The sequence below is a fragment of the Falco cherrug genome, chromosome 4 (genome assembly GCF_023634085.1).
Source record: "Falco cherrug isolate bFalChe1 chromosome 4, bFalChe1.pri, whole genome shotgun sequence".
Classification (NCBI taxonomy): Eukaryota; Metazoa; Chordata; class Aves; order Falconiformes; family Falconidae; genus Falco; species Falco cherrug.
The window spans coordinates 97,358,754-97,383,438 of record NC_073700.1 but is presented as its reverse complement, the minus strand read 5'-3'; the positions used below and the strand labels follow the sequence as shown (position 1 = coordinate 97,383,438).

Below are 24,685 nucleotides of genomic sequence, written 5' to 3'. Positions count from 1 at the left end.
AATTTTTTCATGTGCTTTACAAAATATACTTCACAGGTAATTAAGTCTGTCCTTCACAATTACTATTTCTTCTAGGAAGCAAAACTGCGTAAGTTGGAACGGGAGCTGGCTGCTGCTGAAGAGATGATTGTTTCTTTGAAGAAGACAAATGATACAGATAAGGTTTGGGCTTATTTCTGTCACTGATACCCAGTTTGGCAGGTAACAGTGTTCTGTAGTAGAGTTGAAAGCCCAGAGCCTTTCTGTGATACTTAATTCTGTGCTTCTAAGCAATCCTGCTGTGTATGTAGGTGAAATAAACCCTACCTCTTACTGGCATGGAGTTTGCAGGGTGGTAGGAAAGTGGTATGCATTCAGAGAAAATGCAAGATAGATGAAGGTTAAAAAAAAAAAAAATAAATCAAGCTAAAGTTGTCTTCTGGACAAAACATTCAATGCATAAATGATGCATAATTCTCCTGATTAATATGGCCTTCCAATCAGTGCCATTTTGTAATAGGCTAATGGAAAAGTGAGAAAGGTGAGATGTAAGAATGTGACTGTGGGTATCTTCATTAATAAAAATCAAATCACTTTTACATGAAAAGACTATTCCAGTGTTTTGAATGCTTAAATACCAAAAGTTCCCATAGTACAAGCATTTATGCTTTGTATAAAACAGGCATAAGAAATCACATAGTCTGTTTACTATCCAGCATGAGGCAGTAAGTCTTGCTTTTGCCATGCTAAACCAAAAATTTGTCATGTATAAGGTCAGAAGAATCTGGTATTGTCAGTGCAGCGGTATTTCTTGAATATGTCTTCCTCCATTGCAAACAAATAAAACCTTAAATTATAGTACTTCTATTCTCCTATTAGAAACCCATTACAGCCCGAGACCAAATCAGAGGGCTAGTCTTCTCTTCTAATGAACACATTACATAAAAAGTGCCTAGAACAACAGCCAACGATTTAACAATGAATTTCCTGTTACTCCCTTACATGTGCATATTGAGGCCTCATTGTCAAATGATTGTTTGAAATCTGGGACTGACAGATTACACACAAGAGGAAGTCCAGTAATAAAATATATATAAATATATATATATGTTTTATCAGTATTAACTTTTTTATGTTGCAGGAAGTTGTAACTGACCTGATGAGACAGATCCAGGAGCTGAGGTCTTTGATTAATCATAAAACTGAGTCCATAGATGGCCTGACGAGAGAGCTCAAGGATATAAATGTATGTTCTGTCATTTTGAAGGACATGGTATAGTTCTGCAAAAGTAGAAGGCAATGACATGTCTTATCGTGGGTCTCTAACAGCATAACTTGCTGTAGTGTTTTAGGAGGGAACTTCTTTGTGCTGACATGTTGAAATCTTCTGAACATTTTATGCCTAAGGCTGTCTTGAAAACTGAACTCTCTCCACATAGTGGGTAAAGAGCAGTGTCTCTAAAGGGACCTATTCACATCCTGTAAAGTACACTCAGCTGACAGTTACATTTAGTTTTTCTCAGAAACTGGCAATTTAGACCTTAACAATGGAACCTGAATTGTAAATTGAGGGAGTGAACTTTTGTGGCTGGTATCAGTATGTTCTAAATCTGAAAACAAGTATAAAGAACTAAAACTGTGTTTGAATAACTATGAATAAATATAAATGCATCTTCTTTATTAAAATAGGCCTGGTTTTCAAACTGATAAGAGAAACCCACAGAATGCTTTAGAGAACATGTATGTATGAACTATGAATTGAAAAGGTCCTACAGAAAAAATGTTGATGAGACAGATTTCTACATATGGTTATCTTTTTTTAATAACTGTTTGAGTGGTTAATATGTATTATGGTGGCTAATGCATAAAATTAACTATTTTTCTATTGTTCTGACAACTCATTTCTAATAACATTGTTTGTACAATTTAGTAAATATGGTATATCATTCTGACTTCAGTCATTGACAGATTTTAAATGTCTGTAGCTATAAGATTTGTGATGTACATTTGTATTGTTTGCTGACTGACTTTGATAATGTGTTTTCCTAAAATCTAAAACTTAATGCTTTATGTAGTGCAAGTATAATCATGCTTTGGCTGCAAAAGAAGAAAGCAAACAAATCGTAGAGGATCAGGAAAAGAAGATTGAAGAACTGAGGGAAGCCTTGGAGAGAAGACAAATAGCTGATAACATTGAGGTAAAAACATTAATGTCGGTATATTATTATTCGTTCAACAGACTGATTGGATGTGGTTCTGCTTAAAATATTTTAACCTTGTTTTAGTTCAAACTATAGCCAGTTAAGCTGTCTTTAAAGAAATTTTCCATGAGACACCTGACATTCTGTTAAATTATCACATTACTTGACATAAATACTTTATAAGCTGTGTCATAAAAACCCATGCTAACAGCCTTGTTTAATTTTGTTAAGGCCACTAAGGAATCACCAGCTGAATTTAATGGCAGCATTAGATGATGCAGCTGAGAAATTAAAATAGGTAGAAGAATATATTATGTTTAACATTATTTCTTCACTTACTGCTACTATATTCAGTAACATAATTTCTTTACTGATAATTTTAACATAAAAGCTCCACCTGCTGGAAACAGATTTAAGATCTGTGGTTTTGCTTTTTAAGATGGTATCTTTTTTTTTAACTTTCGTGTTGCTGCTTTCACCATTATTTTTGTACATGTTCATCAGTCAAAACGCCAAGCCTCTCATTACAAATAATTTCTACATGTTAATTTGTCATATTAGATATCCTTAGTCCAATCATATAGCACCAGTGAAGTCTTCCAGAGTAGTGCTTGCTTCTCAAAACCCATCCTTAAATAATTTCCACTATGTCTAGTAAACAGACTGTCTTCATTAATAATCATCTCTAAATTTGACATTCTGGAACCCAAAACTGAGTCACCTGCCAAATGAATCACTTTGAGTTACTTTTTTTTTTTAAGCTGAAGTACCAATTCTTACTATAGTGTTCTCCTTGGATGTATCTGACTCCTGATAAAATCAGGGTTTCTCCTCTTCAGCTTTTTACATCACTTATTAATTTCCTTCATGCTTTCTTGACTGGACAAGAACAAATAATCCAAGGTGGCACTTAAAATACTAAGTACTGTCTGTCTCCTCCTAGGTTAACACACCTTGTGTAGGTATGTTATCCCATCTATCAGATAGGGTGGGAGTCTAGATCCTAAAATAAATCCAGAGGTATCTAAAGAATAGCGGTGCACAAAAAAACCTAATCAGTAACTCTGCATGGATTAAAATCTATACATTCTTTTCTGGTTTCTTATTTAAAGAATTGTATCTCTTTTTAAGTATACATTGTACTTCAAAACAGTGGTTGATTTCCAAGTATCTCCCACAAGTATCTGGGAGATACTTGTGGGAAATATCCGTATTGTGGGAAAGTTCTCATTTTTGTTCTGCAGTTGAGACAATGGATGTGGAAAACATGCTGAAATAAGAAATTTATAGATCAGTGCTACAATTCATGGTGAAAAAGTAGAGGAAAAAGGGAGATACTTGTAGCTGTTAACAGTCTTGGCAACAATGACAAAACATCTTGAAACAACAGCTTTAGAGTAATAACTTTAACCCTTCTTTACTCATCCAATGACTTAAACTAGAGAGACCTTCTGTGTGAAGACTTGCATCATACCACTGATCAGCTGGCAAGACTGACAGAGGCCTCGAAGAAACATGATTCATTGCTTCAGTGTGCGCAGGAAGACATAACAAAGAAAGACGCTCTAATCCAGGAACTCAAGGAACAGGTAAAATACAGAAATTCTTCTGATAAGAAGCTCCTTGGGAAGGAGTTGTGATTAATTGTAACTTCTGGAAAAGGTTTTGTAATACTAGAGCATCTTGTACGCAGTACTCTTGGTGAAGAGTAGTGCTTCTTTCTGTAAAAGCCAAGTAGTAGTTCAAAAGCTTCTGAAAAAAGGCTAGATAACTTTTAAATGCTTTGGAAATGGTGTCTAGAGATCATGAAAGTGTTTACTCTGAAAGCAGAGTAAAATTTTCAGTACCTATGATGACAGAGCAGCCTGAGGTTATAAGCAGCGTAACCTTGGGGATTACCTTTCCCTCTGCTTAAGACTTCACCATAAACAATATCATTGTAATGGTGATAACTACTGAGCTCTATAAATTATGCAGCCTGAGAGTGATTTGGAGCTTTTGCAGACCAAATAGCTATGTTAAACCTTTGTCAGAATTTTAGGTCTAGGTGTCACAACTGTTAGTGCTAAGTAATATGCTTGTGTTGGCAAAAACTCTAGTAAGGGTAAGTTATTTCAGAAGGAAAAGTTCTTTTGTCATGTTAGCATGTTCTCTTTGAGGGAACTGATTAGATCTATACCAGTAAAATCTTTGTATCAAATCATGTTTTGACCAGTAATGTTTGCCAACAAAGCTGGTAATGTTTTTTCTGTGCTAGCAAGCCCTTTGAAAGGTAGATTGTCTTAGCAAGGCAGAAAAATTAAATACTAACAAAGAGGAACAAAATTCAGATTAACTACGCCATATACAGCATATAGTGTATATACACTTTCAAAAAATGCTTGTTACATGCAACTATTGAATGATTAGCTGTTATTAGGGAAATACAGAAAAAAGTTATGAACAGGAAGTCTAAGGTAAACACAAATAACTTGTGGTGTACTTAAGCTTGCTCAAAATAGTAAAGAAAGCAGCAGCCAGATTTCTGTTTTGTATATATTACAAGCTAATTTAATTCTAATTGGGGATTTTAATAGTTGGACAAAATGACAGAAGAACTGGAGAAGAGGAAGAATGAATATGGAATAAAAATGAAGCAAATAGATTGCCTCGTAGACTCATCTTCAGTAACATTTCCTCAGGTATGGTATCTGGTGTTTGAGAAACATTTCCATTGTAAAGACTGTTAAAACTAATGGAAAAGGATTAGTAAACTTCACAGCCTGGCTTCAGCCACAGGCTGGGACCAGAAACGGCAATGGTCAAATCCCAGTCACCTTGTTTGTAAATTAAATGTAGCATTGATGATTTTTCTGCCAGAAATGTATTAACATATGTATTCAATTAAGTATTAAAGCATATAACCAATACATAGGGGAAACAGTCTTCACTAATAGTTTGTGGGATTTGTTTCTTTTAACTTGCCAGTGTCCAAGAACTCCCCCTGGTTTTGATGTGAATTTGGCAAAGCTCTTGGAAACTCATGAGCAAGAAATAGCTGATCGGAGGGCTTCTGCAATAAATCTGGAGCACCTTGTACATGAACTGAATGAAGAACGAAGAGCTAAAAATGATGAAATCCTAAGACTGAAGGTACTATGAGTTAATCTCTACAGGCAAATTGTAAGCTTAAAATAAGACTGAATACAGAATTCAGATTTTTTTGAGCTTAGCTTAGTAGTCTGTCCATTAAAGCAGGAAAGCAGTTCTTGGTCTTCTCTTTACCTAGGCTGGTAACAAATGGTGACAACTTGCTTGAGATATCCATGTATCTCATTTTCCCAAGGACTGAGTTCTTTCATGTTCATGAATATCAAATGGTAACGTCATTTTTGCTGATGAAACTGTTCTGCCTTACTGTAAATCAAGTTTGTAATGAAACTGTAAAGGAAAAGGTAATGCAGATCTTTGCCAGAGAACTGTGCTTGTTTTCTGATATAGTTTTATCTTCTATTTTACTCAAAACCATGTTCAAGTGGAAATGAAAACAGGAATTGCAATTTGGTCTTCAAATAAAATGTTTCAAATTTCACTTGCTTAGGAACAATTAAATGAGTTGGAAAACTTGCGTCTGGAAATGCAGATATTGGTGGAGAACAACAGGAATTTACAGAGCCTTGTAGAAGTTCAGAGACTAAGCAAGAACAGGTAAAGCAAAATAAGAAGAACCTGTCTTAATGTGAAGCAATTGAGTAAGATCAATTTACGGGTATTTTAAATACAATCTTATGTATTGCTCATATAATTAGAGATTGACTCAGCCTTTTCTATGAAAATTATTTACTGGCTTGTAAACTTCATTGCCTTTAAATCACAAATTCTTAAATAGAACAAAGTTTTATAAAGGAAATGGAAATAGAATGCAAAATCATTACATGCACAGCCATTTCTGTGTAATATATATTACCATATCACTTCTGCATTTATGGATTGAGTAGACAGGAAATATCCAAATTAATTAAACACAAGGTTTAACATAGAAATAAATTGAATCAGTTATCAGTCTTGTGTTTTTGAGAATAAGGAATGAACTTCCTCTGAAAAGATGGTACGCTGCTATATACCTCAGACAAGATATCCTGAAATTTGGTTCAAACTGTAGTCTGTAAATCTTTGTTTTGGCCAGTTTTTTGTGGCTTACCTTTTTTGTTTTGGTTTTTTTCCTTTGGTTTTGATTTTGTAAAGAATTAAATAATCTGCTGGTTTACATCTTGTGAAAAGGAATCTGAACTGGCAGCAAATAAATCTGTTGATATTTAATGACAATTAATTTTTAAGGAGCAATTTAGTAAACTAACTTAATGGTAGGTAGGAGTGAAAAGAATTACTTACTTTAAAGAAAAAGAGGGGGGGAAATATGTAAATATCTATAGTGGAAAAACATGAAAATTGAAGAACAGGATGTTAGTTGATCCTTACAAACAGTTAACAAAACATGGCCTTGGGATAAGGAATAGACACCATAAATATGTCAAGCTGGGACACAAGATGAGCTCAAGAGGAAAAAAAAAAATGGTTAATAAGACTAAACATAAAATTATGGAACTATGTGTGAAATGTCCTAATAATTACCATACTAAAAGATCCACCCTCTAGCAAAGCAAGCCCCCCACTAACAAAGCCCCTTCCCCACAGAACATACCTGGTGAAAAAAACTGTACCCTTAAACTGAGACAAGGCTTGTAGGAACCAATGAAAATTAAGTGACTAAACACAATTGTAATCAGTTGTTCAAAGTATATAAAAAGTCTTACTATGTGTTAAAAGGTGTGCTAGCTTTGTGGATTACCGCCTAGCACCCATCAATGCACAGACATTCAATAAACAAGTATCTTGACTCTGTGTGCAGATCAGCTCTTGCTGATTATGCTCAAACCCAGCTTGAGATAACAGGAGTATAATGTTTTTTTGCCTGTTAAATGTATAAAGAAATATTTTCCAAAACTTTAATCTCTATTCGAGAAGTATCAGCATTGTCAGTTTTAAAACTGATTTTCTGGTAAGATTTAACATAAAAGACCACTATTAAATTTGCAAAATTAAGTATTCTGATTAGAAGATGCTGTAATTGCAGGTATCAATGCAACTCTAATTTGTCCTTGCATTCATATGTATTATACAGTAATCTTCAATTATGAAGGGATTCATTGTGCAAAACATTCTGTGCACAAGGTGGGCAGATCAGATGGCGTATTGAATGATGATATTGTCTCTAGGGCCTTCTGCTTAGTTTGCAACAGACTTTTTTTCAATTGTGTGTTGTCAATTGAAAATGGGAATCACAGAAAAAGAAGTGGTTACCTTGCCATGGGAAACTGTATTTTGTGTCTGTTTTTCATGCAGTTAATGTACTAGGTTACTTGGATCCAGGTTTTCACAGAAAAGCATTACTTTTATGTTCCTTACTTGTATTCCCAGCTTGGAACCTTGAGATATAATTTGGATATGCATTAACAATTCTTGGCTGCTGTTGATAGGAGTTCTGGTTTGAATAGACGGAAGGCTAATACTATATTGCATGCTCTCTAAAAAATCAGGTTTAAATATCTCAGGTGGCAATAGTCACAGGAGACATTTGCCTCGTACATTATGGGAGCAGATGACAGCAGCATCAGGTAGTAATTATCTTCTGTGTGGCCCAGTGCTAGAGAGTGAGATGACTTGGTCACTGGTGTCACATGTGATAAGGTAATGAGATGTAACAGACTATGGACTGCATTGGAGAATGTTTGAGAATACAAAATGAGACCAAGTGCCTGCTCTCTTACTATTGAGCGTTGGGGCTGGGAAGAGCAAGCTGTACAGGAAAGGTCAGCCTTCACCTCTGTAACACTAAGCTGGAGCAGGCTTAGTTCACTGCTTTGGAGCTAGTGTACAGGCTGACCAGTACTAGAATTTGAAAGGCTCGAGCATAACCAATGATTCTAAACCTGGAGGTTTCAGAGTTCATGTAAGTATTTACTGAGAATAAGTAAAACAGTGTGTTGCAGTTTGTCCAACAACTTAAAAGCTAGATGGATTTGGGTGGATTTTGGAAGTGGGTGGTACCAAAATTTAACAAGGAAAATACGTTATTTTTATCTTGGTTCTCAGAAGTTGTTAGACTTTTTAAGCTGGCACTTAATTAACATTAACAAAAAACCACCTGCACATATACACATTACTCTTTCAGACTGAGGCTATTCATACCAGATACAAAAAATAAAATTACCCTAGCTAGGTATGTTGACAAAGATTTTGAGTTGCTGAAAACACTGACCTTTTTTGCAATTTTTGCATATTTTTTTTGCAAAAATTTGCATCAAATTGCAAAAACTGTTAATGAATGAAGTTCTTCCTTTATGGCACATGACAGGAATGAATTGGACCCAATGGTGTGTTGATTTTGGGGTTATTTTAATCTTATGGTGTTTGCTTCTAGTCAATGTCAAGTTTATTAAAAACTAACAAAACTAAAAGTTTCCAACCTTTTACCTTCTCAACTTGGCAAGACCACTGAGCAATGATTTTGTAGGAGGGAGTTGCTTTTGACAGTCTATATGCACAACAAACATCATGAACTAATAAAACATTTATCTCGGTCCCAAAGCTGTCTACCGTACAGTTGCATAGTTATTGCGTTTTTAATTGTTTTCATTAAAACATCATTTCTCTATAGCTGAACAAAGGAAAACTTGGTGTTCTTGGAATATAAACATTTCAACCCTTCTAGAGTTGTTTCATGATGTTCAGTATTCAGAGTACGAACATGTGTCAAGACAGCTACATACATTTACTGGCTTAATCTGGATAAGATGTTTTTACAACTGGTTTCCTCAGTTTGTGAGAAGCTTTCCTCATTCTTGGATTTCCTAGTGATCAGAAACATCCTGACGTTCAGTCCCTTAAAGAGAAAGAGGAGGAGATTGCTCAAGAACGACTCGCCAAGGTATATTACCCTTCTCATGTCAGTTGCTATCTCCCTGCTGTGAAGTATTAATATGTTCTCTGCTATTTCATGGCAGTGAAACAAACGATGAGTTCTAGTGAATTCTAACAGATGCAGCCTGATACTTACAAGGTTTCCATCTCTAACACCAATAAACTGGGTGTCAGATTGCACAATAAGCAAAACCAGATTCAAATCACTAAATCAGACTCTTCTCCACAGAGCTGGAAAGTGAGGTTTGTGTCACTGCTCTGCCAAAGGCAAGTTAATGTTGCAGTGGAGGTTGCCATGAATCTCCCAGACAAAAGAATCCCCTCTTAGAGCTGTGCTGTGCATGAATGGGCAGCTGTGCGTCCCTTGTGTGGGCATGAAATTGGAAATACATGCATATAGCAAAAAGATGCACTTATAGGGAACATTAGAGATGCGAGTTACTAGGCAGTAGGATGGTTTTGGTAGGATCTGGAATGAGATACGTAGTATCAGTTTAGTACCCGTAATTTTAGATGTATAGAATATATTAAACATTAAGAATTTTTTTTTTAACTCTTACAGAATAAAGCATTGGAGGAGATGCTGAAAATCAAAGCAGAGTAAGTTTAAATATTGTTCATTGAACTGGAGATTTGTATTAAACTCATTAATACCAGAAAGGCATACTTGAGCAATAGAAGCCCAAGATCTGAAAGTATAAAAGTTTTAATCTGGAAATATTTACACTTCTGCAAGACACATTGAGTTCTTACTCTTTCTCATCAGTAGGTGGTAGTAGCACCTATTACTACATTTTCTAAAAGGGCAGCATTGTATCAGGACAATACTCTGAAATAGGTGGTACCATAGAAAAACTTAAATTGGAAGGTACATTTTGAATTTTTTTCAATTATCTATGTTTTGAGTTCTTTTCTATGCAGTGAATTTTAAGCATGTTCCTTTTCAAATTAAATTGAAATACTGGTAATTTTTTTATTAATATTGTAAATATTTTCTAACTTTAAACAATCTCATTCTTTGCTTGCTTTATGCTATCTTAAATTTTTGTGCTTCTGCTTGAATAATGAAAACTGTTTATCATTAGAGGATTCCTAGATTGTGTTTGCACTATTGTGCAAGTCCTCAAAATTCAAGTGTTCTGCACCTTGGATGGATAGTAATAAAGAAATAAAACACTGAATTAGTAGATAAAAATTAGTTTGAAGATGCTGCTCCTGCTATTCTTTTCCTAATCTGTACTGCTTTGCTTCAGAGTTCATAGTGCTGAATCTCCCAGTATTTGAGTTATCTAATATATGTAAATAAGGATGAAAATAGTTTTTATGCACTCAGTCATTTCAAAAGTAATTTATATTAAGATTTCCAGAAATCCCAGTCCTGATTAGGGGTTATCTTGCTATTTGATGCATTGGTTTTTCATACCTGTCTGGTCTCTGAAATAAGCTTTATAAGTGCTACAAGGTCTCATACAAATAAATAATGTACAAAGAAAAAGATTCTTTTGTCATCAAGAAAATGTCTTGACAAATGCAGCAAATGAATATTGTTTTCATATAGTAGGTCTTAAACACCAAGCTTCAGTGAAACAAAACTGATGACAAGGAGTATTTTAAATTATACAATATTTGAATAGACATGCAAAATAACTAAAGGTCATATAATCAGTAGACAGGCTGCTAAGTTTGATGGCATGGTTTAATACTCTGTGAGCCTGATAGATGTCTCATCTGCTGAAAATGTTTTAATTCTATCTGAAGAGGTAGTCCTTCTGTTACCACACCAAATGAGCTCAGACCATCTCCGAGCTGCTCAGAGATGTTTCTGAGCAACAAGGCTATTGGGGGGGGGAAAAGCCAAACGAGCAATTTAGGGGAAACCTGAAGAGCAGCAGAGTTCATCTGACAAATGTATGTGCCTTAGATATGAATTACTTGTAAGTGTTCTTGTAGGTGAAGCTTCTATTCTCTTTCATGAGTGGAGTTGTACGTCCTGGATTGGGAACAGCGTACTTCCCCAAAAGAAAAGCATCTCTGGAACACTGCCTAGTTAATTTGCAAACACAAGGGCTGTGAAGCAGAATGGAATTTTTCCTCCTCTTAGCACTGAGTTCTAGGGAAAATACGTAGTCTCAAAGGGATACTTTCAAAGGAGTCTGCCTCCATGTCCAAGACTTGCTTAGTAATTCAGTTGTATGCCTCTTATGTTGTTTTTTAATATTTTATGATTCTTTTATATTGGCAGATTAGAAGAGACCAAAAATATGCTCAAAATCAAAGAGAATACTTGTCTTGAAATTACTCTGGAGATGGAACGAACAAGAGCCTTGGAGCTCAAAGCATTTCATGAAAAAGAAGAAATTAGATCAAAACTGGAGGAAATGTATGAAGAGAGAGACAGAACTGAAAAGGTTATATATGTATAATTTTTTGTCTTTATAGTAGAATCTTACTATATCTACAGATTAGCAGAGGTAGAGCTGTTGCTAATTGGACAATATTCTGAATTAATTAGCAATCAAAGACTCTCTCTGAAAATGTTTAGTCTTGCAGTTTAGTTGTATTTGTAATGCTGTTTCCTGCATTAGTGAAACTCTTGGTATGGAAATCACTGTTGCAATTCATAATACAAATCAAATGGTGCTGCTCCACCCCCCCCCCAGAAGGGAGCTAATGTACCGAAGGAGATCTAAGACAAATACCTATTTCCTGAATGAACCAGTTCTTGCATCATGTGTTACTGAATGAACCGATTCTTGCATCATGTGTTACAACAAATTTAAAGCATGCTCATAGTACTAAAGAAGCTGTTTCCTCTGTAAAGAGGAGAGGCTACAGTTAAGAGGTACACATTGTATTTATTAATTACAGGAAATGGACTTGCTGAGGAAGCAAGTTGACTCTCTTGCTGAGGAGAATGGGAAGTTACTTGGTCATCAAAACCTAAACCAGAAGATTCATTATCTTGTGAAACTGAAGAAAGATTATGCTAAACTTACTGAGGTAAGTGGCAGAGTAGAATACAGGTCAAGTATGGCCTGACATAGAGAGCTAAGCTTTGAGCATGAAAACTAAAATTCTTGCTCTTCTGTTGGACCTCCTGATTTTATGCAGCTGTGTAGGTCATGGCTGGTCTGTCTCCTCACAGGCCCCAGACAAGGATCACCCCATTTAACTTAAGTCCACAGTGTATAAAACACTTGACAAGCGTATATATCACTTATTTAGAAATATGAAAGACGTTAGTATCACTTCCTTAATACACCCATGTTCTCTGTTTTACAGGAGACTGAAAAACTTCGAGTTGAAAATGCTTTTTTGAAAGAATCAAAAAAGTGTGAAATGTAGACATCATGATCAGCTATAATGACACAAACAAAACTGCAGAGCCATATTTTATAAGTCTACAGAATAAGCAAAAGCCAGCTGACTTTGGCTGTGGTCCCAGAATAATCAAGTATTTTAGTTCCTGGATTTTTTGCTAGTAATAAGTCTTAATGAAAAATTTCATTCCAGCTACGTGGGTAACTTTCAGTGACACATTAACACCTTCCTATATAATTTTGGAAAAACTGATTTTGTATAGGTACTAGAAGATACTTCCTTGAAACTGTCATACCTTGCCAAGAAAAAGCTTTCTCCCTGCGAACACACCTGAATCTTTGTTTTCCGTTCTGCTTTTATTCAGGTTCCTACCTTTTATGAAATGCTATGTTTTCCATCAGAGTAGAACTTTTAAAAATAGAATTTTTTTGTAGGCTTTACTTTGGTTTGGGTTTTGTGAGGTTTTTTTGCTAAACAGGGTGTTTTTACTGGGTTACTTAAATATAATTTCATATTGAAGTTTTGTTCAATAAAGCATGAATGTGAATTTAGTAATAGACTTGTAAATAGTACTATAAACATCTTTTGGCTTTACATTCTTTTCTTTCTCTATTTAAAATAAAAATGCTTTTTAAACCTTTTTTCCTCCAATATAAACCTGTAGAAATTTTCTATATTAGAACTGTAGGAAATTCTAAGTATTTTGCAAACAGTTTCTTATCAAACAAGTTAGAAATGTTAAGGAACTAGATTTGAAAATATGCAGAATGTTTAGGTGTATAACATAAATTCATGTAATTGCATATAACATTTATTGGAAAACAACTTAATGTTTTGTGTTCTGCTAGCAAAATTTTTATGTACCAGTATCAAATAGTTGTGTGTTTAGCTGCTTTTTTTTTTTCTTTTTACTGTCTGTAATCCTATCATTCCATTTATGGCTACTTGATACAGTACTGCTTTTGCCTACAAGGGATGGGGCAAAAGGGAAGGAAGAGAAAGATGTGTCAAGCAAAGAGCAGAACACCTGGTGAGTTCCTGCATTTGGCTGAGAGGAAGAGGAATTTCCCCTAGCTTATCTATGGATTTTTCAAGTTGCCTAATCCTGCAGATAAGTTTCCAATTGAACTTTAATGTGAAGTATCGAAGTGAAAAACTGGCCTTGAACTGGAGAGGTGTTTTGTTTTTTCTGTAGATAAACAGTAGTAGAGATTTGAAGCAACGTTACAAGCGCGCTAAGAGCTGAGAGGGGAGGAGTTTGCCTTGGACCACCGAGCTGTTGTCCCCCGCGTGCTGTTCGTCGCCGCCGCGGTGCGGGTTCACACACGCGCGCGGGGCCCCCTGCCGGCCCTGTGACCGTTTCCGTGCGGGCGGGCGCCTGCCCCTCCCGGCCGATCGGCCCTGCGCAGCCTGCGCGCCCCTCGGCCTGCGCCCTCGGGTAAGGCTGCAGCAGGACCCGGGGCGTAAACATTAAAGCCTTTGTAGCCAAACGAGCATTGCCCACGGCGTTTTCCTTCGCCGTTCTCCCCGAGGCTCGGTACGGCCGGCCCCCGGAGGGCGGCGCGGCGGCGGGCCCGGCATGCGGGCGAGCGGCGGGGCGGCGGCGGTGGCCGCGGGGCTGCTGGGGGCGGCGGCGGCCGCGGCGGCGAAGCTGGCGCTGGGGCCGGGCGGGGAGACGGCCGGAGGCCCGGTAAGGCAGGAACGAATGGGCGCCCGCAAGCGGCTTCCCTGGGGGAGCGGGCGGCCTCCCCGGCAGGCGTTAGTCAGCCCCTGGGCCTCCCTTCCTCACGGAGCCCGCGGTGGGAGGAAACGCGCGGGTTCTTCCCGGCGCTGTTCCAGGCAGCGCCCAGCACTTCCCTTCAGCGGGACGTGCCGGGAAAGCGGGGCGCGCCGGGAGAGCCGAGCCGTGACGCGGCGGGGGACCGGCCGCCTAGCTGGGGCGGGGGGGCGGGTAGCGCCGTGGGAGTGCCAGCGGGCGGGTGAGCGGCGAGGGCGGCTCGGTACGGGAATGCGTGAAGCCAGGCCCAGTCGCAGAGGCTTCGTCTGTCTTACTTGAAAAGTGGGAGTTAGGTGTTTGACGTTCAAGTGCACTATTCTCAGCCCGCTGTTTTGCTAAGAACGTTGTCCTTCTCCCCCTCCCGTCCTGCCCGTTGGCTGTGAGGGGAGCCGAGAGGCAGGGCGGGGGGCCGCGGCGCTGCTGGGCCGTGCCCCCGGCAAGCTCCCTTGGGCGGCCGCGGGGGACGACCTTTATCTCGCCCGTGTTTCACAAACCTGGGTGTGCTTAAGGTTCCGTGAGACCGCTGGCCTTACACCTCAAAAATACAGAACTGAGTTCTCACGCAGGCACGGCAGGTGTAGGGACGTGCACAAGGTTGTGTGTGAATGGGGAGATGCTGAGGCGGAAAGCATGTGCGAGTTGTAAAAACTTGCCAGGGAGATTTGTTATTCATATGGCAAATGTGTATTTGGGACTTGAAACCCAAAGGACAGCCCAAAGAGGAACTAGATTTGGAAAAGTCTAGCCTTGCAACAGGAAAAAAAAATAGACTTGTGTGATTATTAGAAATGGTTAAAAAAGCAAAAACTCAGTACCTGCCAATCCTGTTGATCCTTTCCTATATATCAGAAAGGGTGGCAGGAAAGAGAATCAAAAAACTTAAATCCTGATACTTCTCCTAATCTCCCCCACAAAAGGTTGCGTTCTGTGCTGACAGAAAAGCAGAACATGGAATTACTGAAAATGTTGACAGCATGTTATCTGAGTATTTTTCTCCTTTAAAATTTATAGTAATGTTGCTCATTTATTGTCAGGTTTTTGGTGGTTTGGTTGTGGGTTTTTTTGAAGGTTCTATGACAAAGGGTCGTATCATTGAGGTGGACTGTCACCAGCATTTCAAGGGAGGTGGTCCTTCCATTTTACTCAGAACTCGTGGAGCTGCAGCTGGAGTGCTGGGTCCAGTTCTAGGCTTTCCAGTACGAAAAAGAGATGGAGCTGCTGGACAGGGTCCAGCAAAGGGACCAGAGCATCCCTCTATGAGGAGAGGCTGAAAGAGTTGGGACTATTCAGCCTGGGGAAGAGAAAGCTCAGAGGGATCTCATCAATACGTATAAATACCTGAAGGGAGGGGGCCAGGCTTTTTGCAGTGGAGCTCAGTGACAGGACCAGAGGTGATGGGCACCAGCTGAAACACCAAGGGTTCCCTCTGAACATCAGGAAACATTTTTTTCATTGTGAGGGTGACTGAGCACTGGTACAGGTTACCTAGGGAGGTGGTGGAGTCTCCATCCTTGGAGATATCAAACCCTGTCTAGATATGGTCCTGGACAACTGGCTGTAAGAGTGGCGAGGTTGAACCAGATGATCTCCAGAGGTCCCTTCCAACCTCAACCATGCTGTGATTCTGTGTTTCCATTTCTTTGTTCTAGACAAACTAGTTCAGTTACTTCTTTCAGGTCCGTTCAAGGTGGTAATTATGAACAAAAATCATTAGTTTAGCTGTAAAAAAACAGGTTATAAGTAAATGGCATAATCTTCCTAGTAGCTTAAATTGCACTGAACTGTAGACGCTAGAGTGTTTCAGAGGGCTCCTTTTAAATCCTGCATGCTGGCTGCAAAGGCTTTTCTGCAGAGGTGACAGAGGCTCAAGGAGTTCTGCGTTTGAGGAAGAGCTACAGAAATATAAAAATAAATATGAGAGCAGCCATCGCTTGTGCAGTGTGGAAAGTGGTGACAAATGTTAGAAGTGCATTGACGCTTCTAACAGGTTATGATGTAGGGTAGCAGGATACTTGATGACAGCATGAAGGTAGATTTCCTGGCCAGAAGAATGTGTTGTGATGGCCTAGCCTGAGAGTGGCCTGATGAAGAGGGGTCATTTCACGTGAACAAAAGTTGTCCTTTACTTTCCCCTCTCCCCTGCCAAACTTCACCTAAAATTACTTCTGCCACTTCAGGTGTGATTCTAGATTATCTGAAATGTACACTAAAATTAATCTCCTCTTAGAAAAGCAATCAGAACAGTAATCCTTGACTCACTAGGCTTGCTTGGCTGAGCCCATGGCAGGGGAGGAATTTATACCTCCCTCCTTCCTTGTGGAGAACACCTGGAGATGTTCTTATCTCTCTGCGTGCCATTGCAATGACCACTCTTCTGCCCACTACGCAGAGGGTCTCAACCTCCCTCTGGAAAGCCTTCCTTCTGGGCAGAGCACACTGCAGCTGATTTCCCTGTCTCTGTAACAGAAGCAGATCAGAAGAAGAACCCATGGTTTCAGAGTCACTTTCGAAGATAGCATAGTTGCTGTGATGGTGGAACCAGCTTTGCTCTACCACTGATAGACTAATTCAACTCAAGCAGGACCTCTGGAGGTCTCTAGTCCAACCCCTGCTGTGCAACAGGTTGTTCATGACCTTCTCCAGTGAATTTTTGAATACCTCCAAGGTTGGAGAGCCCATGACCTCTGTTCCAGTGTTTGATCACCTTTGTTTTCCCTTGTATCAGATCAAAATATCACTTGTTCCAAAATTTATTTGCTGCTTCTTTTCATATCCCAGTGCACCTGAGAGAGGAACCTGGGCTCCATCCTCTCTACACCCTCAGGTGGATGGTTGAAAACAGTATGTCCTGGTTTCAGTTGGGATAGAGTTAATTTTCTTCTTAGTAGCTAGTTGATAGGACAATGTTGATAGCACACTGATGGTTTTAGTTGTTGCTGGGTGATGTTTATACCAAATCAAGGACTTTTTTGTTTCTTGGCCTCTGCCAGTGAGAGAGCTGGAGGGGCACGGGAAATTGGGAGGGGACACAGCCAGGACAGGTGACCCAAGCTAGCCAAAGGGGTATTCCAGACCATATGACATCATGCTGAGTATATAAACTGGGGGGAGAAGAAGGAAGGGGGGGGACATCTGGCATTACGGCGTTTTTCTTCCCGAGTAACCGTTACGCGTGATGGAGCCCTGCTGTCCTGGGGATGGCCGAACACCTGCCTGCCCATGGGAAGCAGTGAATGAATTCCTTGCTTTGCTTTGCTTGCGTGCGCAGCTTTTGCTTTACCTATTAAATTATTCTTATCTCAACCCTCAAGTTTTACATTCCTTTCCGATTCTTCTCCCCATCCCTCTGGGTGAGGGGGAGTGAGCAAGTGGCTGCGTGGTGCTTGGTTGCCGGCCGGGGTTAAACCACAACATAGTAACAAGATCTCTTTTTCTTAAGGCTTTTTTTTCCCCCAGCAGCGTACCTTGGTAGGCTCTTTCTGATCCAGAAATACACTGAATTTAGGTGAAACACAGAGAATTGTTTTCCCCTCTTATCTTTCACTCCCAAATCTGCCTACCCACTGGAGGTGTGTGTGGATTTACCTGCCCTGAGCAAGGTAAAACTCACTCCCTGGTCACACAGGCAGGGGGTGAAGCTGGGAAGCAAACCCCATCCTGCGGTGGGGCATAACACATCAGAAGGTTTCTTCCTTAGAGGACTGGTGGCAGCTGGGTATGACTGTTCCTCTTTCTAGGGTTTGCCAGGGCAGCGGTAGGAAAACAAAAGTGCTTCACTGGTAGGAATTGTCATTTACTGGTGCCCTGATAAAGTTGGAGACTTTTGCCACAAGTGGGGCAGAATGAGGCCAAACACCTGAACCGTGCCTCTCTGGGATGGGATTAGTCTCAGAGAGCTTGCACCAGCCATCAAGCAGGGATTTGCTTTACAGCCTTTTCCTTTCAGCTTTGTACTTGCTACATCACTTGCTTCAGAGGTCCCTGTGGCCTCCCCTAGCTTGCAGTTCTTAATTTCTTCTTCCGAGTGGGAGCAGAACACGATTGGTGACCCCCATTGATTTGGGTGGCTGGCAGGGGGCTGCAGTTACAGCCATTCCCACGGGGCAGGTGCTGCCTCTCAGCTGTGTTTGTTGGTGGCTTCATACCTACGTTTCCGTCTGCTTTGAGATGGACCCCACCGTGGCCTGAAAGGTGACAGGCTAGGAAGGCATGATCACCATGGGCGTAGGCAAAGCCTTGCCTTCACTTGCCCTTGTGTGCTTCCCAAGTGTTATGTGAGAGTCGTGATCTGCCTGTGATCTCCTCCCTTGGTGTCTTCACATCAAGCACATGGTACCCAGGGCCTAGGGAGATGGCTGCAGCAGCTAAAACTATGGGTGTGGGGGGGGACTGGGAACGGTGAAGGCTTTTTAGGTAAAACGGTGCCTTTTTTTCAGACTGAGACTGTTAAATGTCTTGTCAGGTTGTCTGAGGGGGATCTTTCTTGAGAACCTAGAAGGCCCTTGAGTTCAGAGGGGTAGTTTTATTGCCACTAAATGCTGGAGCAGAGAGCTCTCAGTAAATCTGCTCTCCAGCAGGCATGCAAAACAAGGCACGATGCCCCTCAGCTCTCTCGTTCCTCCCAGAGGACCCTGCTCTGCCCTCACTGCAGCAGTAAAGCAGGCCAGGTCAGGGGAGGTGGTGAGGACCACTGGTTTGGGACCACGCTGGTCTCAGCCCACATTCACAACAGATGGGTCCTGTACCATGCAGCACCAGCATGTACATCTTTGGTGTGTGTTTGGCAGGACTGCATTTGACACTTTCCCATGCAGGTAGTGATGAGTGAAGGCTTTTCACTGCATTGCGTGTGCACCAGGGCTTTCTGGAATTCAGCTTCTGGCGTGGCAGCTGCTGTACATTGTCCCAGCACTTCTCAGCTTGTAGTCTGAGGCTGGACTCACGGCAGGACGTGCCAGGGTGATGCTTCATCCAGGGCTGTTTCCTTCTGCGACTTAATATATTCTTCTTCATGTAATACCAGCTGTAATTCAGCTTCAAAAGCCCACACTGTTGGGTTTTTCTCCAAAGTGCCTGTGAATTAGTGAGGGCAAGTGAGCGGTCAGTGAAAATGTGCTGGGGTTTCCCTTTATCCTACAGCTGCCTGTGCTGCTTCGCGTCAGCTGCGTTGGCTTGGTGTTTGCGTGCAATGCAGTGATGTGGACGGTCTTTGCAAAAGCCCTGCGACTCTCCTCCTCCTCAGCCGCTGCCTCTGTGACAACGACAGCCTCCAACTTCATCTTCTCGGTGAGTAGATCCCTTCCCCAGGTGCTGAAGCCTGGAGGAGCACAGCGATGTGAGAATGGTTGTGCTGGATGTGACTGGTCGTAGCTCATTTCCCAGTGTGACTGGCATTGCTGGCCACAGGGGGGGAGTTACAGGCAGATGTGAAATGACTGTGTCAGGCCTCAGCTGCTCTGACAGTTTATGACAGAGGCTATAGGACTTTTCTGGGTGGTGCAGGAGGAAGGATGCTGCTGCCCAGCGCAGTGCCTGGGTTTACTGAACTTTTCTAATTGCCAGTGAGAGCCAGAGCTGGGAGCTTTGCTTTGTTTTGCTTTTCCTTTGCAACACCTGACCTATGACAAGCCAAAGCCACCCTAGCTGGGTGTGAAGATGCACCGCCTTTAGTCACAGCAAGAGCATTTGTGACCTGCAGGTTTTTTCTACTCACTTTTCACTCTCAGCAACTGTCCACCTTGATTCCGTGCTGCAACTTGCAGTCATGGTGGTGTCTAAAGTTAGTGAGGCCCTTTTTTTATTGACTGGAGTTGCCCAGTCACCTGGAGATTTGGCTCCCAAGAGGTGCTGGAAAGCTAGCAAATCACACACCTCTGTGTGCTTTAGCATCTCTATGCTAAAATCCTGCTTTGGGACTGTGATATGGCTGTGCTTCCAGGCTGTATAGTAGAATAGGTCATCTCTGGCATCACCTGCAGCAGCCATTTCTGTTGGTGGTCCCAGCAGGCGTTTCCTCCAGCAGGTTTTGTCTAGGGCTGGCTCTCCCAGTAGAATTCCTCACAGCTCTGGCAGCGGCAGGAGGTTTTGAGGCAGCTCAGCCCAGTAAAGCTTTGTCTCTGTCTTTCCCTTCAGGCCATCCTGGGCAAGCTTCTCTTTGGAGAGACGTGGACGCCTCTGTGGTGGATCGGCCTTGCCATGATGCTCTGTGGCCTTGTGCTGCTGCATACAGCTGTGCCCCAGCCGGCGCATCTCCCAGCGGAGAAGAAGGAGGCATGATGGCTGCTGAGGGGACACAGCACCACACTGCCCCTTGCCCCTCACCAGCCTGCCCCATGACAGTGTCCCCAGTCCCCAGCTGACCTCAGACCGGCTTAACCCTTGCTCACCTGCTGATCTGCTGACGTGCAACATCACACTGGTTACATCTTTCAGAGCAGGTCAGTGTGTGGCAGTGGCAGCCTTGGAGGAAGCTGATCTGCTCTGAGTCAGTATTATAGAAATTGGGGCCAGAGGTTTATCAGCCACGCCTCCTCATCACACCCTGCGGCTGCAGAGTTTTCCCAATTTGGTGAAGGCTGAAAGTAAACATGGTGGTTGTGGAAGGTGCCTGTGTATCAAGTACTTTTCCATAAGAGGACCTGTCCCAAAATAGAAAATCAGTCGGGAGTAGATGCTGAAGGCAGCTGATACTTCCGCTGTGCTGTTCTGGACTTCCCTCTCGGCCTCTTGAAATGACCCCATGCCTGCTGCTGCCAGTAAGGCTGTGGAGCCTTTCATTAACTCTTCCAGCTTCCCCTGTCAGTCACCTACACCTTGCAACTTGCCATTTGTCTAGCTTCTAATTTCCACTTGCCTATTCCTGACGTTACTCACTGTAACGTTCTTGCTCTTTCCTTTAAACTCTTAACCAGGATGGGGTTTTGGTCACCATTCCTGCTGTAATTTTGGCACAGCACAACAGGCTGCATGAAAACAGTCAGCTGCTTTCACTAGGAGCGTCTATGTTCAACACATCCCCCCTCCCCACTTATGTTCGCAGTTGCTTTAACATTTGGTAGAATGGACTTTCTCAAGCAGCGTGGTTTTTGTATACCTATGGATGATGCGGATTCCCATTTGTGTGATGTAATCAGCCAGATCACTGGTACCCACACGTACCCTAAATTTTGGGTCAGCGATTACTCTGTGTTCAGGTGTTGACACGGTGCATGTGTCAAGAGATCATAATTTCTAAGTTATCAACTTCTTTCCCCAGGCCACACATCTGTTTTTACTTGGAAGTTTTTTAGATGCAGTCCTAATTGAGAAATGTAATTATGTCTATAAATGTATGCATCATGCTGGTAATAATCACTTGTTTGCTCTGGGCTTGCCACGTTGCTTCTGTCTTCTCGAAACCACAGAAAGTGAGTCACAGTTGTGGTATGTGCAGCAAACCTAAGAACACATTTCTGTGAGCCTCTATCAGAACCTCTCAGGTTTGTCGTGACTGGCAGATCTGTATCATGTCCAGCAGAAGCATTAAAATAGGCTAGCGGGTGAAAATGCCACTGGATTTGGGTTTGTGCCTTTTCCTCCTTTGTATCAGAAAGACAAAAAATCAGTGTCCCCAGCAGAGGCCAGAGGCTGTTTACTCCAGGTCCCCTGCTTTGGGAGAGACCATTCTAGCTCATCACATCTGGCAGCTGTGTCCCTGTCCCAGGAAGGGCAAAGCCTTTGCCTCTCAACTAGGTGTGCTCGTAAGTCTTCCCCCCCAAAGAGAGGAGCTGCATATGTGGCGGGGGAGAAGGCAGAGTGCTCTGAGTGTCTTTCCTCCTTAGCAGCATGGGTCTTTGCACCTGGGGAGCTATTCAGGTAGCAGCAGTAACAGAAAGAGTTGGACGCATCTGGCTGCCTGGTAAGCTGGGACTTGATGCGATGACCCAGCATCCCTCATATGTCTGCAGAGAAGACAACCGGGAGTTATGCAGTTCTAAGTACATCTAGTCTCCTTAGATCTTCGTATATGATGGAGAAATTAATGAAGGCTGCAAGCCTGATTTATTTGCCCTCAGCCAGCTGTAAGCTGTGGCTGCCTTCATGCGAACAGCAGGAGAAGGACAGGACTCTCCTCTCTGGTTAATCTGGCTGTTGCCCCTCCTCCTAACAAACCTTTTGGAAAATTCTTTACTATGGACTGTCTCAGAACTGACATTTCTTTATTACAGTCATTGGAGGTTAAGGGTCTAGGAAGTGTTTGCACAGGTGCAGAAAGTGAGGGCAGCATTCTACTTGACGATGCTCACTCTTAAGGCAGAGGAACGGAAACTAGGGCTGTAAATTCACTGTTGTGAATACTTGAAGGTGGGAATGGAAACGAGTTTCCCACCAGTTCCTGTGGGAGGAAAAGATCACCAAGCAGGGCACATTCTTTGGCAGAATTCCTCTTCCCTGTGTGCCCAGGGTTTGGCCCACGTGTGCCAGTGTTGCTTGTCAGCATGGGGCCAGGGCTGCAAGAAGGGCTGCAATTGCCATGTAGCAAAGCAGTGCACTTCTGGTATATAGTTCACGTGTGGTCATCCAAAATGCAGCTGGAGGTCATCTCAGAAAGGAGTGCTAGCGACTCTAAATTAAAGCACTGTCCAAAATTCAGTGGCTAAAATTTAATATTTACAGATGTTTTAGACCACACACACACACACAGAAGTGGTGTGAGACTAATGAGTGAGCTGTGTTTGAAGAGTGACCAGTTCAAATGTGGTAGACCTTGTAAGGTGGCTGAAGTTCATGCTTGTTATACCAGGGCAGAAGGTGGGTTATCCTTACGCAGGAACTTGCGTGGAGTTTCTGCACACCTGAGCCAGTGTATTCTTAGACATGAGTCTCAGGCACAAATTTCCCCTCAAAATTCCATCAAAATATGCTTTTGTTTGCATATCTCCTAGGTGTTGATTGTAATGACTCTTTCCTGCACCTTCCCCTCATTCTGAAACACAACCCTAATCTCTCCACATCTTGTTCATCAGATTTTCCTCAACCAGGTCAATACCATGTCACACTTTAAACAGTAGAAGAAGCAGGTACGTGGTTAACAGCAAGGCTCACAATGTTGCTTATGAAGATTGAAGTAAGTATTCTTGAATTAATGTGGGAAACGATTGAAAAATCTGTTGTATAAACAAAGTCCAAGAGTGTTATCTTCTAAGATAAATAATACCTTGTTTACAGGGAACAAAGCCAAATGAAATTATAGTTGCAGTTGAACCTTAAAGCATGGTTTGACTGATTAGATAAGGAACTGTACATAATATCTGAGAAATTTCATGTTGTTATTGAGAAGGAGCCACTGAAACTTGAAAGGGTTGTACAACGTCATGGTCACAGCATATATCAAAATAACTTGGAGGTATGGTATGTTTGCCTGGGTGATGACTAGAAATACATGGGATAAACAAGATCAGTAGATTGTTCTGCTGAGTCTGGCAAACTTAAACTTTTCAAGGAATTTGATTCAGTGCCCTGTGTTAACCCTTCAGAGACCTTAAATACTGATCCCATTTCAAGGATGTCATGCACACACTTAATTCTGCTAAAATATTGCAAGCAGTGGGGTGTTCTCAGAGAAGGGAGTCATGGTGACTCAGCGCACCAGAAGAGTGGTGCCATGGCTCTGACCTTGTCTGTCACAGAAAACCCATGAAGTTATGAATAAACAGGTGCTAATCCTGGTGCCATGTGCTCTGCTCCCGCTCACCGCCTGCAGAAGAGCAGCAGCAAGCCTTCCTTTTGGGGGCCCGAGAGCTGTAGAGGGGAGTTACGCAGGGTGGGCACTTGTCCGCAGCAAACATCATGGTGCCTGCAGCTTGCTTGGTCTTGCAGAAAAATTGAGTGATCTCAAGTCAGTGGTAAAAGCTTTCTCAGGAGAGCCAGGATTTTGCCTCTAAAAATCAAGTGGATGTGGTGTTGCGCTGTCTCACTTTTTAAAGGAAAGGGTTGCAAGAAGACAGCATTTCTGAAAACGCGGTCCTGAGGAAGAAACACAATGCCTTCTAGCTTCAGGCAGAAGGTGGCTGGTTGGGCGAGGTGTGTTTCAGTGCCCTTTCTAAGGCAAGTCTGTTTCTAGATACTTAAATACCAGGGAAAAAAAAAATTAAAAAAAAGGTCAGTGATTTGCCTGTAAAATCTGAAATGTGGTCCTGAGCCATGGGAAGCATGGACAGGGAGGTCCCCAGGGTCGGGCAGGGGCAGTCAGTCCCTGTGGTACCCTCAGGGCCCTGATGTAGTCAGTGGCTGTACCTGGGGTGTCATTTCCAGTGCTGGACAGCTTGGTTCCAAGAGAGCTGTTGGGAAACTGGTCTGACACGAGCATACCAAGATGGCAAGGCCCTAACACGGAGGGGCTGAAGGATGTGGGCTTGTTGGAGATAGGGAGGCTCAGGGAGACCTGGACGGCAGCTGACACATGCTT

At 41.9% G+C, this 24,685-nt stretch overlaps 2 protein-coding genes across 4 annotated transcripts in view; both read left to right on the top strand.

Moving 5' to 3' along the window:
• The window catches only part of KIF15 (kinesin family member 15), a 39,694-nt gene extending 26,061 nt beyond the window's left edge, over positions 1 to 13,633 (top strand). Inside the window, exons 24-35 of one of the 2 annotated variants that reach the window (XM_005443175.4) lie at positions 76 to 162; positions 1,121 to 1,225; positions 2,055 to 2,177; positions 3,623 to 3,769; positions 4,757 to 4,861; positions 5,148 to 5,312; positions 5,761 to 5,867; positions 9,075 to 9,147; positions 9,703 to 9,740; positions 11,383 to 11,548; positions 12,009 to 12,140; positions 12,423 to 13,633. In XM_005443175.4, coding sequence (XP_005443232.4) covers positions 76 to 162; positions 1,121 to 1,225; positions 2,055 to 2,177; positions 3,623 to 3,769; positions 4,757 to 4,861; positions 5,148 to 5,312; positions 5,761 to 5,867; positions 9,075 to 9,147; positions 9,703 to 9,740; positions 11,383 to 11,548; positions 12,009 to 12,140; positions 12,423 to 12,485 — 1,311 coding nt within the window. In that variant the 3' untranslated portion in view covers positions 12,486 to 13,633. Of the gene's footprint in view, positions 1 to 75; positions 163 to 1,120; positions 1,226 to 2,054; positions 2,178 to 3,622; positions 3,770 to 4,756; positions 4,862 to 5,147; positions 5,313 to 5,760; positions 5,868 to 9,038; positions 9,148 to 9,702; positions 9,741 to 11,382; positions 11,549 to 12,008; positions 12,141 to 12,422 lie in introns of those variants that run through there. The other variant, XM_055709407.1, reaches the window with a different exon arrangement.
• A 396-nt stretch (positions 13,634 to 14,029) lies between these two features.
• TMEM42 (transmembrane protein 42) lies at positions 14,030 to 21,605 on the top strand. 2 transcript variants are annotated; one of them, XM_055709410.1, is made up of 3 exons: positions 14,030 to 14,151; positions 19,378 to 19,524; positions 20,371 to 21,605. In XM_055709410.1, exons 1-3 carry the CDS (start codon positions 14,041 to 14,043, stop codon positions 20,512 to 20,514), a joined length of 402 nt encoding a protein of 133 aa, XP_055565385.1. In that variant the 5' UTR covers positions 14,030 to 14,040; the 3' UTR covers positions 20,515 to 21,605. The 2 variants fall into 2 exon arrangements, with proteins under 2 accessions (XP_055565385.1, XP_055565384.1); XM_055709409.1 differs by lacking the exon at positions 14,030 to 14,151 and adding an exon at positions 14,158 to 14,440.
• The last annotated feature ends 3,080 nt before the right edge of the window (positions 21,606 to 24,685 follow it).